The sequence below is a fragment of the Dermacentor variabilis genome, chromosome 11 (assembly GCF_050947875.1).
Source record: "Dermacentor variabilis isolate Ectoservices chromosome 11, ASM5094787v1, whole genome shotgun sequence".
Classification (NCBI taxonomy): Eukaryota; Metazoa; Arthropoda; class Arachnida; order Ixodida; family Ixodidae; genus Dermacentor; species Dermacentor variabilis.
In genome coordinates, this window is record NC_134578.1 from 58,132,174 (window position 1) to 58,151,225 (window position 19,052).

General features: G+C 42.7%; 1 protein-coding gene across 5 annotated transcripts in view; it reads right to left on the reverse strand.

Annotated features, from left to right (window-relative positions):
* Wdr81 (WD repeat domain 81) overlaps positions 1–19,052 on the reverse strand; it is an 84,004-nt gene that overhangs the window by 14,661 nt on the left and 50,291 nt on the right. For 3 of the 5 annotated variants that reach the window (XM_075675799.1, XM_075675800.1, XM_075675798.1), the window contains exons 20-27: positions 18,209–18,428; positions 15,697–15,830; positions 14,043–14,162; positions 12,685–12,961; positions 11,437–11,598; positions 4,151–4,256; positions 2,005–2,156; positions 885–1,038 (exon numbers count right to left, since the gene is read on the reverse strand). In XM_075675799.1, coding sequence (XP_075531914.1) covers positions 885–1,038; positions 2,005–2,156; positions 4,151–4,256; positions 11,437–11,598; positions 12,685–12,961; positions 14,043–14,162; positions 15,697–15,830; positions 18,209–18,428 — 1,325 coding nt within the window. The remainder of the gene's footprint in view (positions 1–884; positions 1,039–2,004; positions 2,157–4,150; positions 4,257–11,436; positions 11,599–12,684; positions 12,962–14,042; positions 14,163–15,696; positions 15,831–18,208; positions 18,429–19,052) is intronic. The other 2 variants (XM_075675801.1, XM_075675802.1) reach the window with 2 other exon arrangements.

Here is a 19,052-nt window from a genome sequence, read left to right on the forward strand (position 1 = left end):
TTCAGCATCCAAACTAACTGCTTAATGCCTTCATTTCTTTCACAAATCATGGCTCATAATGTGCAGTGTAATGGCAGTAACATGCCAAAATTATATATAGTAGCTTGAGAACAGTTTTTCAAATTACAGTGAAAGAGGAGGTTCATTGTTAAAAAAAAAAACCATTAAAAGAATAATCCACATTTGGTTTGATTTGCTTTTGGCAGTATATTCTATTTTTATTTACCTCAGTCTCAAAAATTAATATGCTATTTGCACACTCTAAATTTACAGCAAGCAAAATGAAACAAAATAATGCAAGCGCATGACTCTCACTACAGTCTGCACTGTGGTGAACCACACACACTTTGAAAGAGAGCCAAAAACACAGAAAACAGCACACACACCATTGCACTTTTCATTAAGATGCCCTCTCTTTATGTTTACGGAGTTTGCCATTTCAAAGTGGCAATCAATAATCCACAAAAGCCTGTTTGACACCAAATAGACTGACTTAGAATCTAATAAAACTTGGAATACAAAAAAAAGCTCAATCGAGGTGTTCCCAAAATACTCAAGCTGGAACAAGGAGACTGACCAAAGCCTTGGAGAAGGTTAGTTGCAATACCACAATGAGTAAGGCTCAATAGTGCAAGGGGAAGACGAAGATGATCACATGGACAGGTGCTAACAAGCACCTGTTCCACGTCTATCCTGGCTGTCCCTGTCTTAATTTCATGCTAGGATAGACATGCATTTGTTAGTGCCTGCCCTAGTTATACCAGTCTTCCTTCCTCTGTTGCTTTGTTCGCCCAATGTTGATCACCACCACATCCTTAACTTCCTATAAAACTCTTTCCTTTCCTTGTTCTGGAAGTAGCTGATGGCCATGCCCGTCGGCTCACCTCATCAGCAGGTTGATGTCATACTTGGGCGCAGCATCTGGCAACTCGCCGGCTGTCACCAGATGGCTCTCCTCGCCAAGCTGCACATCGATTCGGTTTCCGACCATGGCCACGTTTTTGCCAAACTCTCCGCTCACAATGGCTTCGTCTTGACCTACATGTGAAGTTGTTGTAAAAACACTGTACACATTTCATTTTGATTTTAGTTTACACAGGGAAGCGGCAAGGAAAAAAGGAATGCACAAACACACTACAACTGTGCAATGAAGAACAATAACAGCAATTAAAACATACACTCTAACTTCAAAGTAGTACAATAAACAGTGCAAACAGGGGACAAACTACGAATGGATAATGGTGGCACTGACTTCCAAGTAATGCTTACTGCACAGCAACAAAGAATAAAGCACCGAACTGGTGCAACATTAGATGGAAGTTAGTGCCAGCATTGTCCATTTGTAGTCTTTGTCCTGTGTTTGCATTATTTACAGTATTATGTTGTCAAGCCAACATGCTCTGCCAGCAACCCCTTTGCAATACATTTAGTGCATACAATAAACAGTTATTTGTCATTAAGTTATCTGATTAAATTTCATACAGCCACTTTCACCAGATAGGCTTCACAAACACTAGCGACAGGAAAGCGAAGGTGGTTGCAAATGTGAGAGTTGAGTAAAAAGGTTTCTTGTTGTTGCACAACTTTAAGCCAACATGTGATCTAAATGCAAGGATGCACAGGAAGTTGAAGTCGCACAAGAATCGATAACTGGGCATTTTGGATCACATTCATGTAACTGCACAAACAATGGACACGGACAAGAAGAGATGACACAAGCACTGTTTTTCAACTTAGGGATTCATGAAGACACGTGACAAATACATACAAATCACAACAGGTCAAAACAATAAATAGATGTAAAACAACCACTTGAACCATCATTTGAAAAGCAGCGCATGTGCCATCTCTTCTCGTTCGTGCCTGTTTTATGCACTGCTGCTACAATGAAGAGAGAAGTCAATTGCTTAGGCTACCGTTATGATAGCTCTTATGAACACAGCAGAGATGGCAGGCTGTTTTATGCTGCAAATCCAGTCACAATATAGGTGTCCTGTGCCTTACCTGCTGAAGGCATTCGGTAGTGGCCTTTCCTAAACTTTCGTGGGCCACTTGTGGCATCAGTTCCCGATTCGCTCATGGCAAGAGCCGAGTCGTGCGCGGCGCACAGCTCCAGAATTAGCTCGTGGTTGGTGAGTGTCTGCTCCATGTATATACTGAAAATCAAAGAGAGAGAGAGAGAGAGACTTATGAAAGTTGCACATGACTTCGATTTGAACAAAATATGAAGTCTTGCACAGTGCACATGGTTTGAATGACTTATAGGTTTTATGGCATTCCCAGAGCTATAAGTCAGTCGAATTAACTAAAGTGTACTATATTACAGGGAAATATCTAGTATTTCCCTTTTGTAATATAAGTTTCAGAAATGGTTGATTATATTACAACTAGTGCAGTTGCTGCGGCTTTTGTGGGCTTTGTAGACGTTTTTTTTTCTTCTGCGTGGTTAGGGCTTATCGCTTTGAACAAGAACAAAATGTCATGAATACCACAGGCATGTTCTGCCAGAAATGAAAGGAATTCAGTGCTTGCTATAAGGCCCTTTTTAACGTAAACATAGTCATTTTACGACCTACTTTTTTTAGCTTGCAACATCAATCAAGCCTGAAGATGGTTCCTCATGTTGGAAAATATTCCCTTATGGGCCTTTGGCAGAGATCACTAATTTCAAATGGTAAGACAGTTCATTGCAGAGGAGGCCTTAGCATTGTATTTGTCGCCTCCTGAGGACACAGACTACTAAACGTATAGAGAAGACAATGACATCAATGATCCCAGCAGCACTACCTACATGACCAAATTAGGGGGAAAATGTTTTGAATGTTCCAACATCCATAAGCTTGTCAGACAAAAAATCATGTGCTGCCAAATTTGAAGGCAAAAGTGACGATTACTGGAGAATACATTCACTGCCACGAAAAAAAAACAAAAGCATTCGAACATTTCCTTTGAAACTGCCAGCTTTGAATCTTTCTGTGAACCTCGCACAGTTGATAATGTTTGGTGCGCTGTTCGGCATTGAAGTTTAGATTCTTGTGGACCAACCAAACCAACTTGTTTGTGAAGCAAGCATTTGCTTGGCACTTTTCGGCCATATCTGGCCCTTGCACCAATAAAATAAAAAATTATCATCATCTTGACAAGCAAGCAATGCAAAGTCTGGTTAGGCACATTGGATAAAGAGAGACATGTTTTTCTAGGTATGATAATAAAGATGACTTTCCAGGTTTGACCAGACATATATATTCGGGAAATGTCCTTACAGAAAACAATTCATGGAGACTTATTTCTCGCAACATACAAGTTTATGCAGCTTTTTGTTCTCAAGTGTGTATATGGGCTGATAAAGAGCCCTTTAGAGATATTTTACCTAATTTGTTTGCAGTAGAAACACAATGGGCTTTTAAAGGGGCCCTGAAACATTCTTTAAACATAGTAATAAAACATTGCCAATCTGTTACAGAGGCTGCTGTGGACACGTGAGCTAAATATTACTCCACAGCATGCAGCAGGGAATTTGCGACCTCCTGTCAAAAACAGCTGATTGCTTGCTCTCGCTTCTGCATTGTAGTCATGCAGCGTCACTGAAAGAAGCTGACAGACCAATGCCATTGGCTGATTCTGTGATTGCGACAACATTCTCAGTAACACATATTTGCTAACTTTTGAGTTGAATAAATGAAATACATATATGTCTGTGACTTCGAAAAGACAGAAAAATCATTTTATCTTTGCGCTGCCGGCTGCGTCTGCTGCATGCGGCCTCTGAGGTGTCAGCAGTGCACTGCTAAGCATGGCCTACCGCGGTCGCCACGGGCTGCCGCGATGAGCCCCTTTGCCATATTTTGCCGTAGGGTGCCTGAATGCTCTCCTCCTCACCCCCCATGTTGTGCACGGAGTGGGGGAGAAGAAGAATACTCTTGGCTTCTCCTCTGCATAGCTTCCAGCACGCTAGCAGAGACGAAGAGAGAGGGAAAGCCACTTATCGTTGCGATAACTCCACCAATACTTGAACAATTCGGAAAATTGTTATGGCACGAGATTCGTGAGACGACATCCTTTAATAGCGAGGCCACTTTATGATTAATTAGTAAAGCCTTCCAGTGTCCCTTTAAGGGTGACGTGTCAAGCTGTAGCTGCAATGGCTTACCCGCCAGCGAGCTTGCACAGTGGAATGTAGGTCATGAAGGCCAGCTCCGCAGTGAACACCTGCTTGACTTCTTCGTGGGCACGTTCGGGTATGTTGCGATCATCCCCTGCAAACAGGTACGATTCAAAAACGAAAAAGAGCCTGTTCGAACTTCCACACGCGGCAATGCGCATGAATTGGTTTTGGTTCACCGCAGTCTTTGCACCATGAAGTGCTCACTCTTTTCTACCATGTGCATTGGTCCCCATCAAATAGTGTCCAGACTGTAGGTGGTGGACAATGAATAATGCAATACCTATCTCACATATTTAGTTCAGTGACCGATGAAATCATTGGCTGACAAAATTTGCGAAGTTCATGGGCTGCATTAAAGGTAGATGTCGACAAAGTCAATAAAGCTCATGGATTTCAGAAGTCGTGGCTTCAAGGAGTCGTTGAAAGTGCACGAGTGTCGTGGCTATAACAGTGAAAGCGCCTTCTTGCATTTAAACAGTTTGTATTTTGCTGTCCGCAATGCATGGTTCGCAGATAGAATGAATACACAGAATGATTAAAAACACGAGAACAGTGAGTTTACGAAAAAATGTAGCACAGCTGACATAATTGCAAGAAGCTTTGCAGTGCTTAAGCAGTGTTCTACTTCATTGATTGATTGATTCATTCATTGGTTCGTTGGTGGGTCGATTTATTGATAGCTGATTGATTTATTGATAGTTGATTGATTGATTAATTGATTGATTGATCAACTGACTGACTAATTGGTGCCAATTTGCCAATGCACTCGCTGCGGTTGCTTAGTGGCTATGGTGTTGGGCTGCTAAGCACGAGGTCGTGGGATCGAATCCTGGCCACGGCGGCCACATTTTGATGGGGGTGAAATGCGAAAACACCCATGTACTTTGATTTAGGTGCACGTTAAAGAACTCCTGGTGGTTCAAGTTAATTTCCGAGTCCTACACTAAGGTGTGCCTCAAAATGAAATCATAGTTTTGGCACGTAAAACTCCACAATCTAATTTTAATTCTTTAATTTGCTAATGCGAGACCTAAGCTATGGTAGGTGCACATATGCAGTGGAGGCTTTACGTTAACAGCTTCAACCACAAGGAATGTTGTGAGATGTGCACATACCTCAGTGTGCAAGCATATTTTAAATGTGCAAGCATATTTTAAGTATGCCCCCATAAGAGTGTGGCTGCTGGAGCCAGGAGCCGTTGACTTCGCGACCTTATGTTCAACAGTACAGTATCATAGCCGATGAGCATCTGTGGTGGTAAAACACCACCACATCCAGTGTCGTTACATGAATTGCGTTAGCAATGAATAATGCTGGTACATGTTGCACTGACACACTAGCATGCTAATACTGTCTGCAAGAAGTTGCAAGAAGCTTTCCTTTATTTACAGAAACCATGTGGTAAAAGAGCTGATTCATCAAGTCGACAATGGTGCTTAAGAAGAAGCTTTAGCTCGGGCCCACCTCCGACGCAGCCTATTCAAATAGATGTAAAACACAAGAATGCTTTTCTGAGATAACCCCTAGATCGATTTTAATGAAATTTGTTGCATTTGAGAGAGAAAGTTTAATTGTAGTGACTGTTGGAAGCGGAATTTCGATTTAAGCCCTCCATTTTGCTAAAAGAATTTTAAAGAATTCGCAAGGTAGAAGAAATAGACGCATAAAGTTTATAAATTAACAGCTCTGCATTAAAAACAGGTATTGCAGTTCTGTAAATGGAATCCATTAGATCATTCAAAGCAGACAAATTGGATGTGTCAATTTATATCTTACGCGAATTTGTTACATTGTGTGCAAGGTTTCGCAAAAGCTGCATTTCAACATTACTGAATTTCTTTAGATTCACGTGTAAAATGTCAATTTTGTCCGATTTAGATGTACTATCATATGCAATTCACAGAATTGTGATATAATTTTTTTTGCTGAGTTACAGACTTGTAAACTTGATAGTTTCATTTTCTAAAAATGTTCTATTTTTGCCAATTTTTTATAAAAAATTTACGACCTAAATAAAACATGCGAAACCAACAGTCACTAGATTTTAAGTTTTTATTTTAAATGCAACAAACCTCGTTAAATTTGGTGCAGTGGTTGACGAGAAAAACAAATTCTCTTTTTACATGTATTTAGATAGGAGCACCTGAGCTATAGCTTCCTCTTAATTAGTGTGCTTGTGGTGCTATACTAATGCATCACTCATAACATCCTGAAGCAATGGAGCCAGAACTAGACAACCAAAGCACATGCCTGACAGCACTACTATTGCATACTAGCAAATTCAGGCACAGAAATTTAAAAGTAATGCAAATAGCACTTGAGCATACTACCGTTTTACAATTTTCAGGCAGGACTGCAAGAACTATGCAAGTAGCGTAGGCATAGAAAACTATTACTCCACATATTTTGCAGTGAACTGGTTTTTGATATAAGGTGTCTTCTACCAAATAACGTCTTCATACAGTATTAAAATTGCAATGTACACAGGTGATGCTGCATCAAATTCTGTATTGTTTGTCAACACTGTTCTTTTTTGCTTATGGCAAGTGATGCGCTATGTTTTGCTTGCGAACAGTGGTGGAAGCTGTGCAGAAAGTGTGGTCGCTCCACCAGTATTGTGGAGAATGGGTTCAGGTATGCAACAAGTTCCATGTTACCATTTCTTCCATGTATTAAGTCAATGTGAGATGAGCATCGTGCCAAATTACTCAACACATTCCAATGTCTTGCTTTCAATGTAACATGCCCTATCTTTTTTTTTTTTTTTTGCAAATGCAGGCTGCGCGGGAAGCTTTTGCAGGTCATGCAGAGCCAATAAATCAGTACATCAAAGAAAGCAAAGCTGTATAAGGGAGTTCTTACCACCTTCGAAAGTTCTACTCCTGTGTTCTACAATGTTCCTCAATGCTTCTATTCTAGAATGTTCCTCTACACTTCACTTTGACAATAGAAGGTGTACGGCAGCACCACTTCTCTACAGAAGTGGTCACTCTCTCTCCTCATTTTGTACATTTAAAACTCGTGGATTATGCCCTTGACAACACAAGCACATTTTTTGTGCAATAGCCAACTCTAAATGAGAAAAGCATCAAGTGTAACGTTACCCAAAGGGCTGTGAAAAAAATGAAGTGGCAATCCTTCTATGGGGGCCAAGGTGTTTCAATACATAATGCGAGGGTAACTATTATACTGCTCAATAGTTAGGTTGTTAGTTCAGTTCAGGCATTCAGTAGCATGACTGCCGACCTGTTGCACACTACTGGTTTTTGAGAGGAACTAGATTCTTGGTGTTCTAAGAACTTTTGACTTCTACTTCCAACTCGGAGTTTCAGCAGTACACTTTCTCAAGCTGCGCGCTAAGCCCAGACCTTTAACTACATTAGCAAGCTTAAGCATGACGCAGTGCAGCTTAAAAGCCATGCTTCTGCAATAGTCTGAGGTTGGTGATGCAAACTAATCAATGCATTCAAACAAAAACACGAACAACACACAACAGTCTGCTGTTACACGGTGTCTGTATTCTTATGCCAAATGTATCGTTAAAACGAGTCATGGTGCTGTTTTAAAATTAGCTAGCTCATTGTAGAGACCACCCACAATCTTCGCAAGTTACACATTAAACACACATCTCCACTTACACCCAGAAGACTGAACAAGACAAAGAACAGATGATGAGCACAGACACACATACAGTAAAGCTCAGTCACTGGTTAAGTTTAACACGGAATGTAACACAGCAGCTACAAGAAACACCGTAGTAGATGGCGTCGGACTACTTCTGGCTCCACCAGTTCTTTATTGAGCACTCAAAGCTCGGTACACAAGCATACCAGTTCCTCATCCTACTGGAACGCTGTTTCAATAAGGAATCGAACCCATGACCCCAATCTCTGCAGTGGAATGCTGTGCGAGAGTGTCCAAATTAACCGAATGCCGAATTATCGAGGGTACAAAGAAAAAGCAATAAAGAAATGTTTACTAAATCGGCATGCATTTACTTACTGAACGAATCAACAAATCCTGTTTCTATTTAGCAGAAAAGCAGTGCGTATGTTGCAATTCTCGTCATTGCACGACGAATTGGCGCTCGCAAGGGCAAATGCCTCCCGTTTCCTTCATAGTGCGGTTGCGCTGCTAGACCTACATCTTTATCCAATACATACTTTTCAATACTGCACATACATCTCGATAATTTTTTCCCTGGTGAGCTGGTCGGCAACAGTGTCTGCCCATCGTGATGTAGCTGGCAGGTGTGGTGGCAACGTGCGAGCCACGGTAAAATCGTTCTTCATTCTCGAAAGCTTCCACCGCATTTGCAACATTGTGCATGCGTTGCACCGAGTCATAATGAAACTAGAGCCTGCTGACACGGCTGTGAACAAAACCGCATTTCTCACTGATGCTATCATGGATGGTGACCATGCATTTCTGAAGCCATGTGGCCAATGCACATGAAGTCAAAACAGAACTACTGCTTGCTGCAACCACTGCAGACGAAACTGCGATCGCTGTCGACTCCATCATGATGGATGGTGACTAGTGACAAGCCAGTTCTAAAGCCACGTAGACAGCGCAGTGTCATGTGCAGTGATAAACGCAAGAATAAAGCCTATAAAGGCACATGTCAACACAAAGTGTTCTTGTTGTTCCCGTATGGTTTCCACTAATGACTATGATGATGCGGTCTCCACTGCTTCGTTTTGGTTGGACACTAGTGCTGCTTTTGTGTTGTACATTTACGGCACTCTGCGCTCGCTGCGCTTCCAAGAGTTCGCCAAATTTTAACCAGTGTGAGGCCAAACATGGCTTAGTTAAAGGGACTTTGATGCCATTAAGTGATGCATACGCCTAGCAGGATCAGAAGACAAGTCCGAAGTATCCGGCTTTCTAAATTTACAAGGGTCAAAACAACAAGCTTTTGCTGGGCAGTGAACTGTCTCAACATTCTGCTGTGCAGAGAAACGCATACCCTGTTTGTCCACATGACGGCAGGTGCCTTATGAAGTGGCATGACAACACTTGTGGCATATGCCAACATGCTGCACAAGTTAGCAGTTATTAAAAGCACAAAAAAAAGGAAAACAGTTCAGCAATTCCTCTGACTTGGAACTCATTTACTGAGACAGCAGCAGAAGCTATATCGCAACAGACATTGCCATCTTCTCAAAAACAATGGCGTCCTCGCCTGCTCCAGCGTTTACCTCTCATAGCCTCCAAAATAAGTGCACTGTAGTCACCCCTTACAGAGTCTGCATGTCATGTGAGGCCCTGCTCAAATTAATAGTACATTATACTACAACTAGTACTACAACTACAACTAGTACATTAATTACAAGTACCTTAGCTGCGCCAGTAGGTTAGCCCATCCAGCTCCCAATTTTAGGTTGCCATTGCGGCGTCAGTTTGAATCCAGGAGGATGTGGTGGGCAAAGTTTTGGTTTTCTGTTCGATATTGCGATGACAAAGCTGAGATTGAGGAGGTGGTCTGACACTGAAGTAAGGATGACTTGATGATGAGAACGATGCCGTAATGGAAAGGATGGACGGAGAGATAGGCACAGAAAACCCTGTTTCGTGTTATTAACTTCTGTCATACAAAAGAAAACGGGCTGGCTGAACAAATGCAAGTTCAGACAGTGAAGATAACGAGCTAATGCAGTGACCAGAGTATGCTAACACATGTGTAGTATGAGGTAGCACACAAGTTGGTAAGCAAGGTGGCATGAATACAAAGACTCGCAATACATTCACACACACACACTCATGGACAAATAAAACAAGCGAAGGTCCAGTTACACTTACATAATACAGCATACATGAGGTTACAAACAGAGAGACAGACAGTCAGACAGACACTACCAATGGCTCATGGCGAGGAATCATAAGCAGTCATCCTAAACAGAAGTCATTTGTACTGCTGAAAATTAGAATCCTAACTTCCACAAAATTTTCATTTTAATGAAGAGATAAGTTAGAAGTGTGATTTGGTGATATATCAAAGTCAAATGTGCAAAGTATGCTATGCGGCACACAGACAAAGACACAGGATAGCGAGAGGCAGAGACAAAACTTCCCACGTTGAACTTTTTTCAAGCACAGCTGTAAAGACAACAGGTTTAGAACATGAAGGTAACAAGGACAAGCGCTTCTTTCTGCAACACCACTTTGTTCTTCGTGTTGCAGTATGCTATTCAGGTGTGCCATCAAGCAATGGAAGCTAGAGCTTAAACCTCGTTTGAGTGATACTGCAGGCGACACGACTATGTGGCGGCAACAAACGACGAATTAGCCGTCACGTGATGTCATCGCTAGGTGCCCATCGCTTGGTTCTGGTAATCCAGGAATTGCCACTCAGTTGCCTGAAAGCACCTCGAGTCACTAGACAATGGGACACCAGCTGATTGAGCATGCGCTTCCCCTACGTCGTCGCTTCTCCTCCGTGTGTTGCAGTGGAGCGCATCTTCTCCTTCGTAGGTGCAGCTCAGGGTGTCTTAGGTGCTCATTGCCACTGCATATCTTGTGCACATGAGTCAGAATAAACACTGATACTACATTTTTGAATTGAATGCATGCCTGAAAGGTCACAAAAACGTTTCCAATTTGGTGCCCCAGGAAGCGCTCTTATGGCAAGACTCCGTGTGCTTGGTAACGCAAGACGGGGTTGTCTGAGCTGCGACGTGCGGCTGCTTTATTCCCGACACCACGCCATTGTAAAAACTGGCAAGAGGGGTCCTGGTACAACTGTCATGAGTAGTTATTGCACTAACAGGCAAATCGGAGATGAGAACTGAAAGCCCACTGATAACTGAGATGTTCACTGACAAGAAGAGCCAAAGCATAAGACTAAGTGTATAGCTCTGCCTTCACATTGCATCACCTGCAGCCATTGATTAAGTCTGGTCTCATTGGCAAACAACATACTGAAGCAGTGGCAATCCTGGTTGTGTTGCATAGTCGTGTCGCTCAGTATTCCGCTCAAACAAGGTTATCACTTGAAACATCACAACCAAACGATGAGAAGAAAAAAAAACAAATAAAGAGAACACGAATCACAAGACTGTCCACTAGCCCTCACACAAAGATGCGGTTGCAGAGTTGCAAGTTCCGCTTGACCGACTCCCCGTCCTAGCTCTACAGCACTGCACTTTGCACTCCGCTGGTGCAACAAGTCGGCAGTTTGAGGCTGCAGAGGGTGGGGGAGTGGCCGCGCCCCCACCCGGGCGCGGTGTGAGTTTAGCAAAGCGAGAAAAGGCATATGTGTGGTCAAGCACCTTCTCTCTCCTCATAGGGGGGAGTGTGGGGGTAGGGCGGCGAACCTCGGCACCGGAGCACAGAGGACAACTTGACTGGCGTGCCGATCCTCAATTCCTGGCCGCCGGCTTCCCGCTTGATGGGAAGATAATCCTCTATCGATCGGCATAGCAGCTGCTCTTCTGCGGCGAGGAGGAGGCAGATCACCCACGGATTGCGGCAGACGGCCCTACGCGACCAACTTGCCAAAGTGCACTGTCACGTACTCGGCGCAGGATCGTCAGCAAGACAAAAATAAACCATCACACACGCATGTGGCAAGATACAGAACTCTAAACTGATAGGATTTTGTATCCGCAAGCCATACAACAGGGACGACGCAGTGGAGAACTCTGGATTAATAAAGGTCAAGTTAAGATGACAAATTACAAATTCAAAGTGCGCTAAGCATTACTGTTAACAGGAGCGCAGCTTTCGCAAGGAAATAAAGCAAAGACGACTGGATTTACGGCACCACTGTCAAAATAAAGAAAATAGTGCACGACGACACCTAACCCCGTATTTGTATCTAGTGGAGGACCACACATAACAAGAATGCGCTTGCACTGCCCTTGAACATAAAAAAAAAACATGAGGGAGAGAAAACACACTAGTCAATGTTAGTGCCATAGTTCTGCAGTGAACATAGAGTAGGCTGATGACAATAAATTAAAAAGGTTAAGCTGCTTTATTTAACGTAATGAAGCTGCATAGCAGGCTTTGAGGGATGCCATAGTGGGGAATTCTTAGCTAATTTCGACCATCTAGGGTTCTTTAACCCTGCAATAGTAGCGTTCTGACCCGCTGCCTTCTCAAGTTTTTAGTTGAGGATAGTTCAACGAACCAATTACTCTTTAAATAATTACTATACTAATTTGGCTGCAACTTAAAAAACATTGAAAAGTATTTTTTTCGTTATGAATGTGCGCTTCGTGGCTAGAAATAAAGATGAACAAGTTTATGCAATTTTTTTTTATGATGAGGAACTATGTGGAACGATGTGGAACGCACGCATTTTTTGCATTCCGTCGCTAGTGGAATGCAGCCCCCATGGATGGGGATTGAACCCATGACTTTGTTCTTAGCAGCAGAATGCTATAGCAACCAACATGGCAGGTCCAATAAACTATACGAAGCTCGGTGCATTCAACACAGGAAGGGGGCCCCCTCCCTCCCCCCCCTTGCTGAGCCAAATGAAAGGAACAACACTGTCGTGAAATTTGCTTTACCTTTGTCCCCAGGTGCGGGGACCTGCGTCAGGTGCTGCACCGCCGAAAGGCCGCCCGCCGGTGGAAAGGCACGGTTGAAGGATGCGAAGAAGCGCCTCAGAAGCACCGACAGGTGCCGTCGGGACATCTGGAAGCCGATGCGCAGACCTACGAGGTACAGAGTGTCGGCGATCTTCCGTGTCAGGACCTGGCGGCTGACTACCCCACGCGGAAAGCAGTGCTGAAGCGATGAGGCCAGTTGGACCAGCGGGTACAGTATGTTCTTCAGTACCACCTCCTTAAAACGGGGCAGACCAAAAGAAAGGCAGGCATCCACAGTATATTCAGAAACATAACGCGAGTTGCCTTGTTATTTCTTTTTTCTTCTAGACTGACCGTGTTTGATGCTCAGATGGGAAGAGGTAAATTTTTTAAGACAGTGCAGTGAAAACAGCATGTTTATAATTTTGTTTTTGTTTTTGCTCCTCGCAATGTAGTGCTAGTGGCAGCATGCTTCAAATAAAATCAACTAAAGTTTGTTCTTAACAGCACAGGGCCATAACCACTGTGCCACCACGACTGGTAGGCAACCTTTCGCTGTCGGAAAACGTCTGATAATCAGTTGTTAATTGGGATTTGCTATGTTGCAAGTGTTGCAAGATTTTTCTCACACACTGTGCAGAAAATAAAAGGAAACCGAACAATGAGACAAATAAACAAAGATGAACAAGAAGGCATCAACATGTCTAGAGTGGCCCTGATCATCACAGCACATAGACAGCTGCAGAGATCCAACAACAGCAAGAAGTGCTATTCTGCAAACACAAACAGAGCCATAAAAAATAGGTTGAGAAAAACTGTTTGACAAAATCTCTGGCTCACTTAAGTGTTGCTGCAAAGGCGCTGCCATGTAAAGTTCACACGGAATGAAACATGACAAGAAAATAATAAATAGAACAATTAATATACGCAATTACTTGAGAGTACCATGTCACGTTACTACGAATCTGTTCGCTAAAGGTGACGCGGACTCTTATCTAAGTGTTACGAGAGCCCATAATTACGCCGACGTCAAAGGAACTGCAGATGGTGGAAATGAAAGTATGCCGATTAGTCAGCTGTAAATTGATGCATTATGTTCTGTGAGTACTGTACAGGTATCTTTTTTAAGAACACAAGTAAGTGGAAATGGCTTGGCTCATCTTTTTAACACCGACGCTTCTCATCAACTCTTTCAATGAATCATCAACTCATCACCTTCTCATCAACTTCTCATCAACTCTTTCAATGGGCCCACTCTGTGGCAGCTTTTCAGCAGCGTATCTCATGCTGAAATGCTGCCCCTCACACCAAGCAAAAAATAAATTGCGAGTGCTCACCTGAAGCTGGCTCATGAGGGTCGTGTCGGACAGGAAAGGAAGCACGTGTTTGACCATCGTGACGGCTCCGATGAGCCCGGCTTCGAGGTTGTCAGTCAGGTGCTTCTTGCACATGCACAACTGACCACACAGAAAGAAGGCGTACAGCTCGAGCAAGCTTGATGTATGCAAAAGCATCGTTCTTAGATAATGTAGGGTGCATGCCCTATATAACGCCATATACGGTGTAACTTAGGTGCACAACCTTAAAAGGTGTAATTTGATGAATAAACCCTTCTGAAATTTATATTACACCGGTTAAAAGTGTAGTCTAGAGAGCTGCACCCTTCTGACTGCACCCTCTGTACTCCTTTTCGTCCTTGACAGGCAATGTTATGAAACCTAGGCATGTAGTGAGGTCATATAAGTCCCACTCCGTGCGTTCTGCAGTGGAGCTGTTTTTAATCTGTGATGCTGTCTGTGAATAAGTACTTCAAATACAACTTGTGAATGCAGGGTTAGGTCAAATGACGTATTGTTCATGCACCCTTGCCCTTCCAGTATACGACATGCTATGCTTTGGTCATGAGCGCAAGTGTTGTGCTATAGTTGCTGGTCACAGAAGTCACATAAAAGTAGGAGGCTGAATGTTACGTTGAATAACATGATGCACACCTTCATCTTTCTTTCATATACGACTATTTTTGGGTTGCAAATGTGGGCAGTGAGAGCAGGTTCTAGCCTTTGAAGCATTGCCTGCTATGTATGAAACAATGTGACAATATTTCACCCTTTAGGATGTAACCAAGTCTTACACTCATTTGGGTGCAGTTTTGCCATGCACAACAGGCACTTTATTTAACTCCACGTACCTAGTACTTTGTTATACTGTGTCATACAGAGACTAGCACTGCATTCATAGCAGAAAAATATTGAGTACTAAGTGCTATAGAAAGAGGACTCCACACAAGAATAGTCATAGTCAATCATATACAGGGTATATCATATACATATACATATACAGGGTACAGTTTTTAATGTATGCTTACAACAAGCTAAATAAAACATGTGAGGAAAAACTGCAATTTAGTTATTGATAGGTAAATAACCATAATAAGGTGGTTTAGAATATATTACAGAAATGGTTTAGAATATACTGAGATGAGCTTGTAAAGCAAAGCTGCAAGTTACATTTGCATTAAGATGGAATAGTCAGTTCTTTTTTAAATGTGACAACGTAACTGAAGGTAGGCTTTATTTAACATAGGCACCTCCTTTAAGCTAGCTTTTACAACAAACAAAACTACACCATTATCCCTTGTACAAACATAGAAGAATTGAAAAGCGGCATTATTGCAGTGCTACTCTGTCCCTGAAGAAAGTATTTTCATGCATGGAACATACCGAAACAACAGCACTGTACATAAGGCCATGCTGCAGTCAAGCTTAGGTCAAGTGTAGCGGCAAAAAGAAACATTTCTGTTCAAGAAATTTTTCCTTCAACAGGCTACACAATCTGGTGTTGTAACGATGTGTAGCGCAACAAACCATGCCATCTTCAGGACTGTATTGATGGTTTGAGCTCCTACGAACAAGCCAAGTAAGCTTTCCATATGAAAAAGATTAAAAAGACACAACGGCTCACGCCTGAAAATTAAGGAAACAGCGCACATACCAGCTCGACAGCATGGGGCAGGTACTGGCGTGTGATGAAGCTCTCCCCGTAAAGCATCGCCAAGTTGGACAGTGTCTCAAGAACCTTAGCAGCAGTTTGGTCCCCAACCACACCCTGTTCGAAAAGGCTCACATCTAGAAATGAAAAAAAAAAAAAAAATGGTCGATGTGATTATTAGCGAAAAGAGATGCTCAAGGGGCCACTGAAGCAGAACCCCAGAAACGCTGTTACCCTGAGTATTTCAGCAACAGCAGGGCCAAAACTCCACTTCAAACTCCAAGCATGCTCGCATTCGTTTCTGGGGAGGAAGGCTAAGTTTTCAGATATAATTTTGAACCACCTAAAGAAGTCTAGTTTCAGTTATTGTAGATATAGAGCATCATTAAAAAAATTGTACATTTGGAATATAGGTAGGTTCATCCCAAAGAGCTCCCTAAAAGAGATTTTCCTGATACTGAGACTCAAAGAAACATCTACATCTAAATAAAAACTAAATAAAGCAAAGAAATGCTGCCATTAGCTCTCACCAAAGAGGATGCTGGGTGGTCCCCATCGAGTCCAAATTATAGGTTGGCGATAATACCTGGCACATGAACAATGCTAAATTACAAAGACATGCTTCTTTGCATTGTTAATACGCAACCGTGCTATTGTTGTCCTCACATGGGATTGGCACGTAGGATTGCTAGCTGTGGGACAGCCAAGCTAAGCTTACTAGCCAAAACACACATGCGCTTCCAGAATGTGCCGTTTCGAGTCACTCTTGCTGAGTATGTGACATTTTGAGTTGCGAGTGAACAAATATTGGCTTCACTGTAACAAATATTTTACCTAGAATGCTGCATTGAGGGTTACATTATAGCAGTAGAATACTAACTGAAATAATGCATGGCCTGCCAAATTTTAGATTTACTTTGTTACATACATGTTATGTGGAGGTTCATGCACAAATAAACAGAGTGAAGCTTTTAGTGTTTGTGTGCCTGTATGCAAGCATTTGTATGTCTTCCTCTTGGTCCATGTTTCTTACAGCAATGTGCCGCGTTTCAATGTCACTACAACAAGGCCAAGCTTCCATCCCAGTCAAGCCATAACTAGGAGTGCGTGAATAGTAAATTTTGCGCCCAAACAGAAGATGAATTAAACAGTACCAGAAGCAAATTGAATCAGATCGAATGCTTTTTGAATAATTAACAGCTGTTTTCATAATTAGTATGGAACCAAGTTCACATCCTAGTATCCGTAACATCACCAAGTTTCGGTCGTTACATTGTACATTATGAAGAGTTGCTTATTAAAAGCGTATATGGAGCATTAGGAACAAATAAGCAGTTTCTTTGCATGCCCAGGACTATTCAGATAACATGAATTATTGGTGTATAGCAGGTAAAGAATGACTTCCTGAGCGACGTAGCCTGCTCCACATCATAAGTGTTATGTTTTGTGCCTATGCTGCACCTGCCGGAATGAAATTTATTGTATGCTCGCTCCAATTTTATGTTTAAATGTAGACACAGTTGACATTTTGAAACATTTGAAATCTATTAGAAAAATATTCATATTCACTAATAGTGACTATTCATGTTGAAGAATAAGTATCCACTAGGAAGTGAATAGGGTACTACAGTCGACTCTCGCTACTACGGACCCTGATAATCTGATAAAAAGCGTCCGTTTTATCCGAAGTCCATAGTCCATAATATCCGAAACGCCTCACTTTCGAAACATTTGTCACAATGTCTAACAAATTTATTGCAAAAAGTGAGTGACGAATGTCGAAAGTAAAAAGTAAACGAAAACAGTCATAGGTTTGCCCAAAAGGCAAAGCATCGATTGCGATAGCAAATTAAGCAAGATAAGTGCGGCAGCAGCAGCGAGCGAATTGACCTCCGTGCTGTCTCTCGTTTCAATGCAATACAAATGTCGAAAGCACAGTGCATACGAAGATACCAGAACTGGGTGCACTTTGTCCACATCGCAGATCACTTTGAAGATGAGGCCCACATTGGCACGCGCTTTGTCGACATCGCAGATTGCTTTCAAAATACAGCGGCCACATCGTAAGCAGCAGCTGCTAATATTAGAACCCCCTCTCTCTCGCCTCGTCCCCTCCGTGCCTCGCACGCGAAAGAAGATGGCGGGTTTCCACCCAGCCTTCCTCCCTCGAGTGCATGATATTGAGCTACGATCGTCGGATTACCCTTGCAAGTCAGTTGTCACCCCGCATTGACACGGCAAAAGTATGTTTTATACGCCTGATTTTGAAAAAAAAATTGCCGCTAATTTCACCCATTGTAGCTGATAGTCCACTGTTGTGCAATCCATTAAAAGCGAACTTCGTTGCATTAATAAAATAGGTAGAACAAACTAAGGCTGAACTATGGTCCGTTATATTCAAAAGTCTGTTGTACGGAAGTCCATTCTAATGAGCGCACAGTGTATTAAATTTGTTATTCAAAAGTTTTGAATATTCGCACATGCCTAATAATGACCGACGATGGTCACTGCTCACCCAACTTACCGCCCTCAAGCAGTGGTCCCTTGGCTGGGCTTAACTGTTGGGGCCCCATGTAGCAAAGTGTCAGCATCCGCAGCAGGTTCCGGCTGAGGTGCTTGGCCGTTAGGACGGGGCCGAGCCGATGCGCAAGCCATACTGCGCTCTCCGAGGCTATGTCGCTGAGGCTGCAGCCGCCACTTTCGCCGGCTTCCGAGGGAGTGACCTCATACGTCTCCTGTTGGGGCAAGTGCAAAGTTTCATGTGGTGACCCTTTCTGGTCCAATGATTCCTGCACAAGCGGTGAAAGACTGCATTGTGGGTGCAACTTTTAGGGCAGATGCTAGACGTGGACTGAAATCTGCATCGAGGCATCTCTGGCTGGGATAATGTAACAGCTCTATACTAACCCTATTTATTTTTGTAACTTATCAATTGTCCGAGTGGTGCTGCACTCATGCTATCACCAGAATCGGCCAAACCGAACAAATCATCGAGTAGGTTGGCGATGATGATAAATCGCTTTTATTGTGAGGTTAATTAAAATGTGGGCCCTGACACCACTCGCAATTGTTGTGGAGTCGCTAAAGAAATGCAGAATATAAAACACGGTGGACTGCGTAGAGGGCAACATGATGTGGTTTGCAGGCAGTGGTAAAGAGCTGCCTGAAAGTGATGATAATGAAGAGTGAGTGAGAATGAATTTATGCTTCGTGAAGGTAAGTTTTGCAGGTTCTGTCTTTTTTTGATTGCTCTCTCTCTCTTTTTTTATATGTTTCCTATTTTTTTTCCTTGAGCATCAGACATGACTGCATGTTTCTGTCTTACTGTGAAAGCATAAAAACTGGGTGCACGATGACAC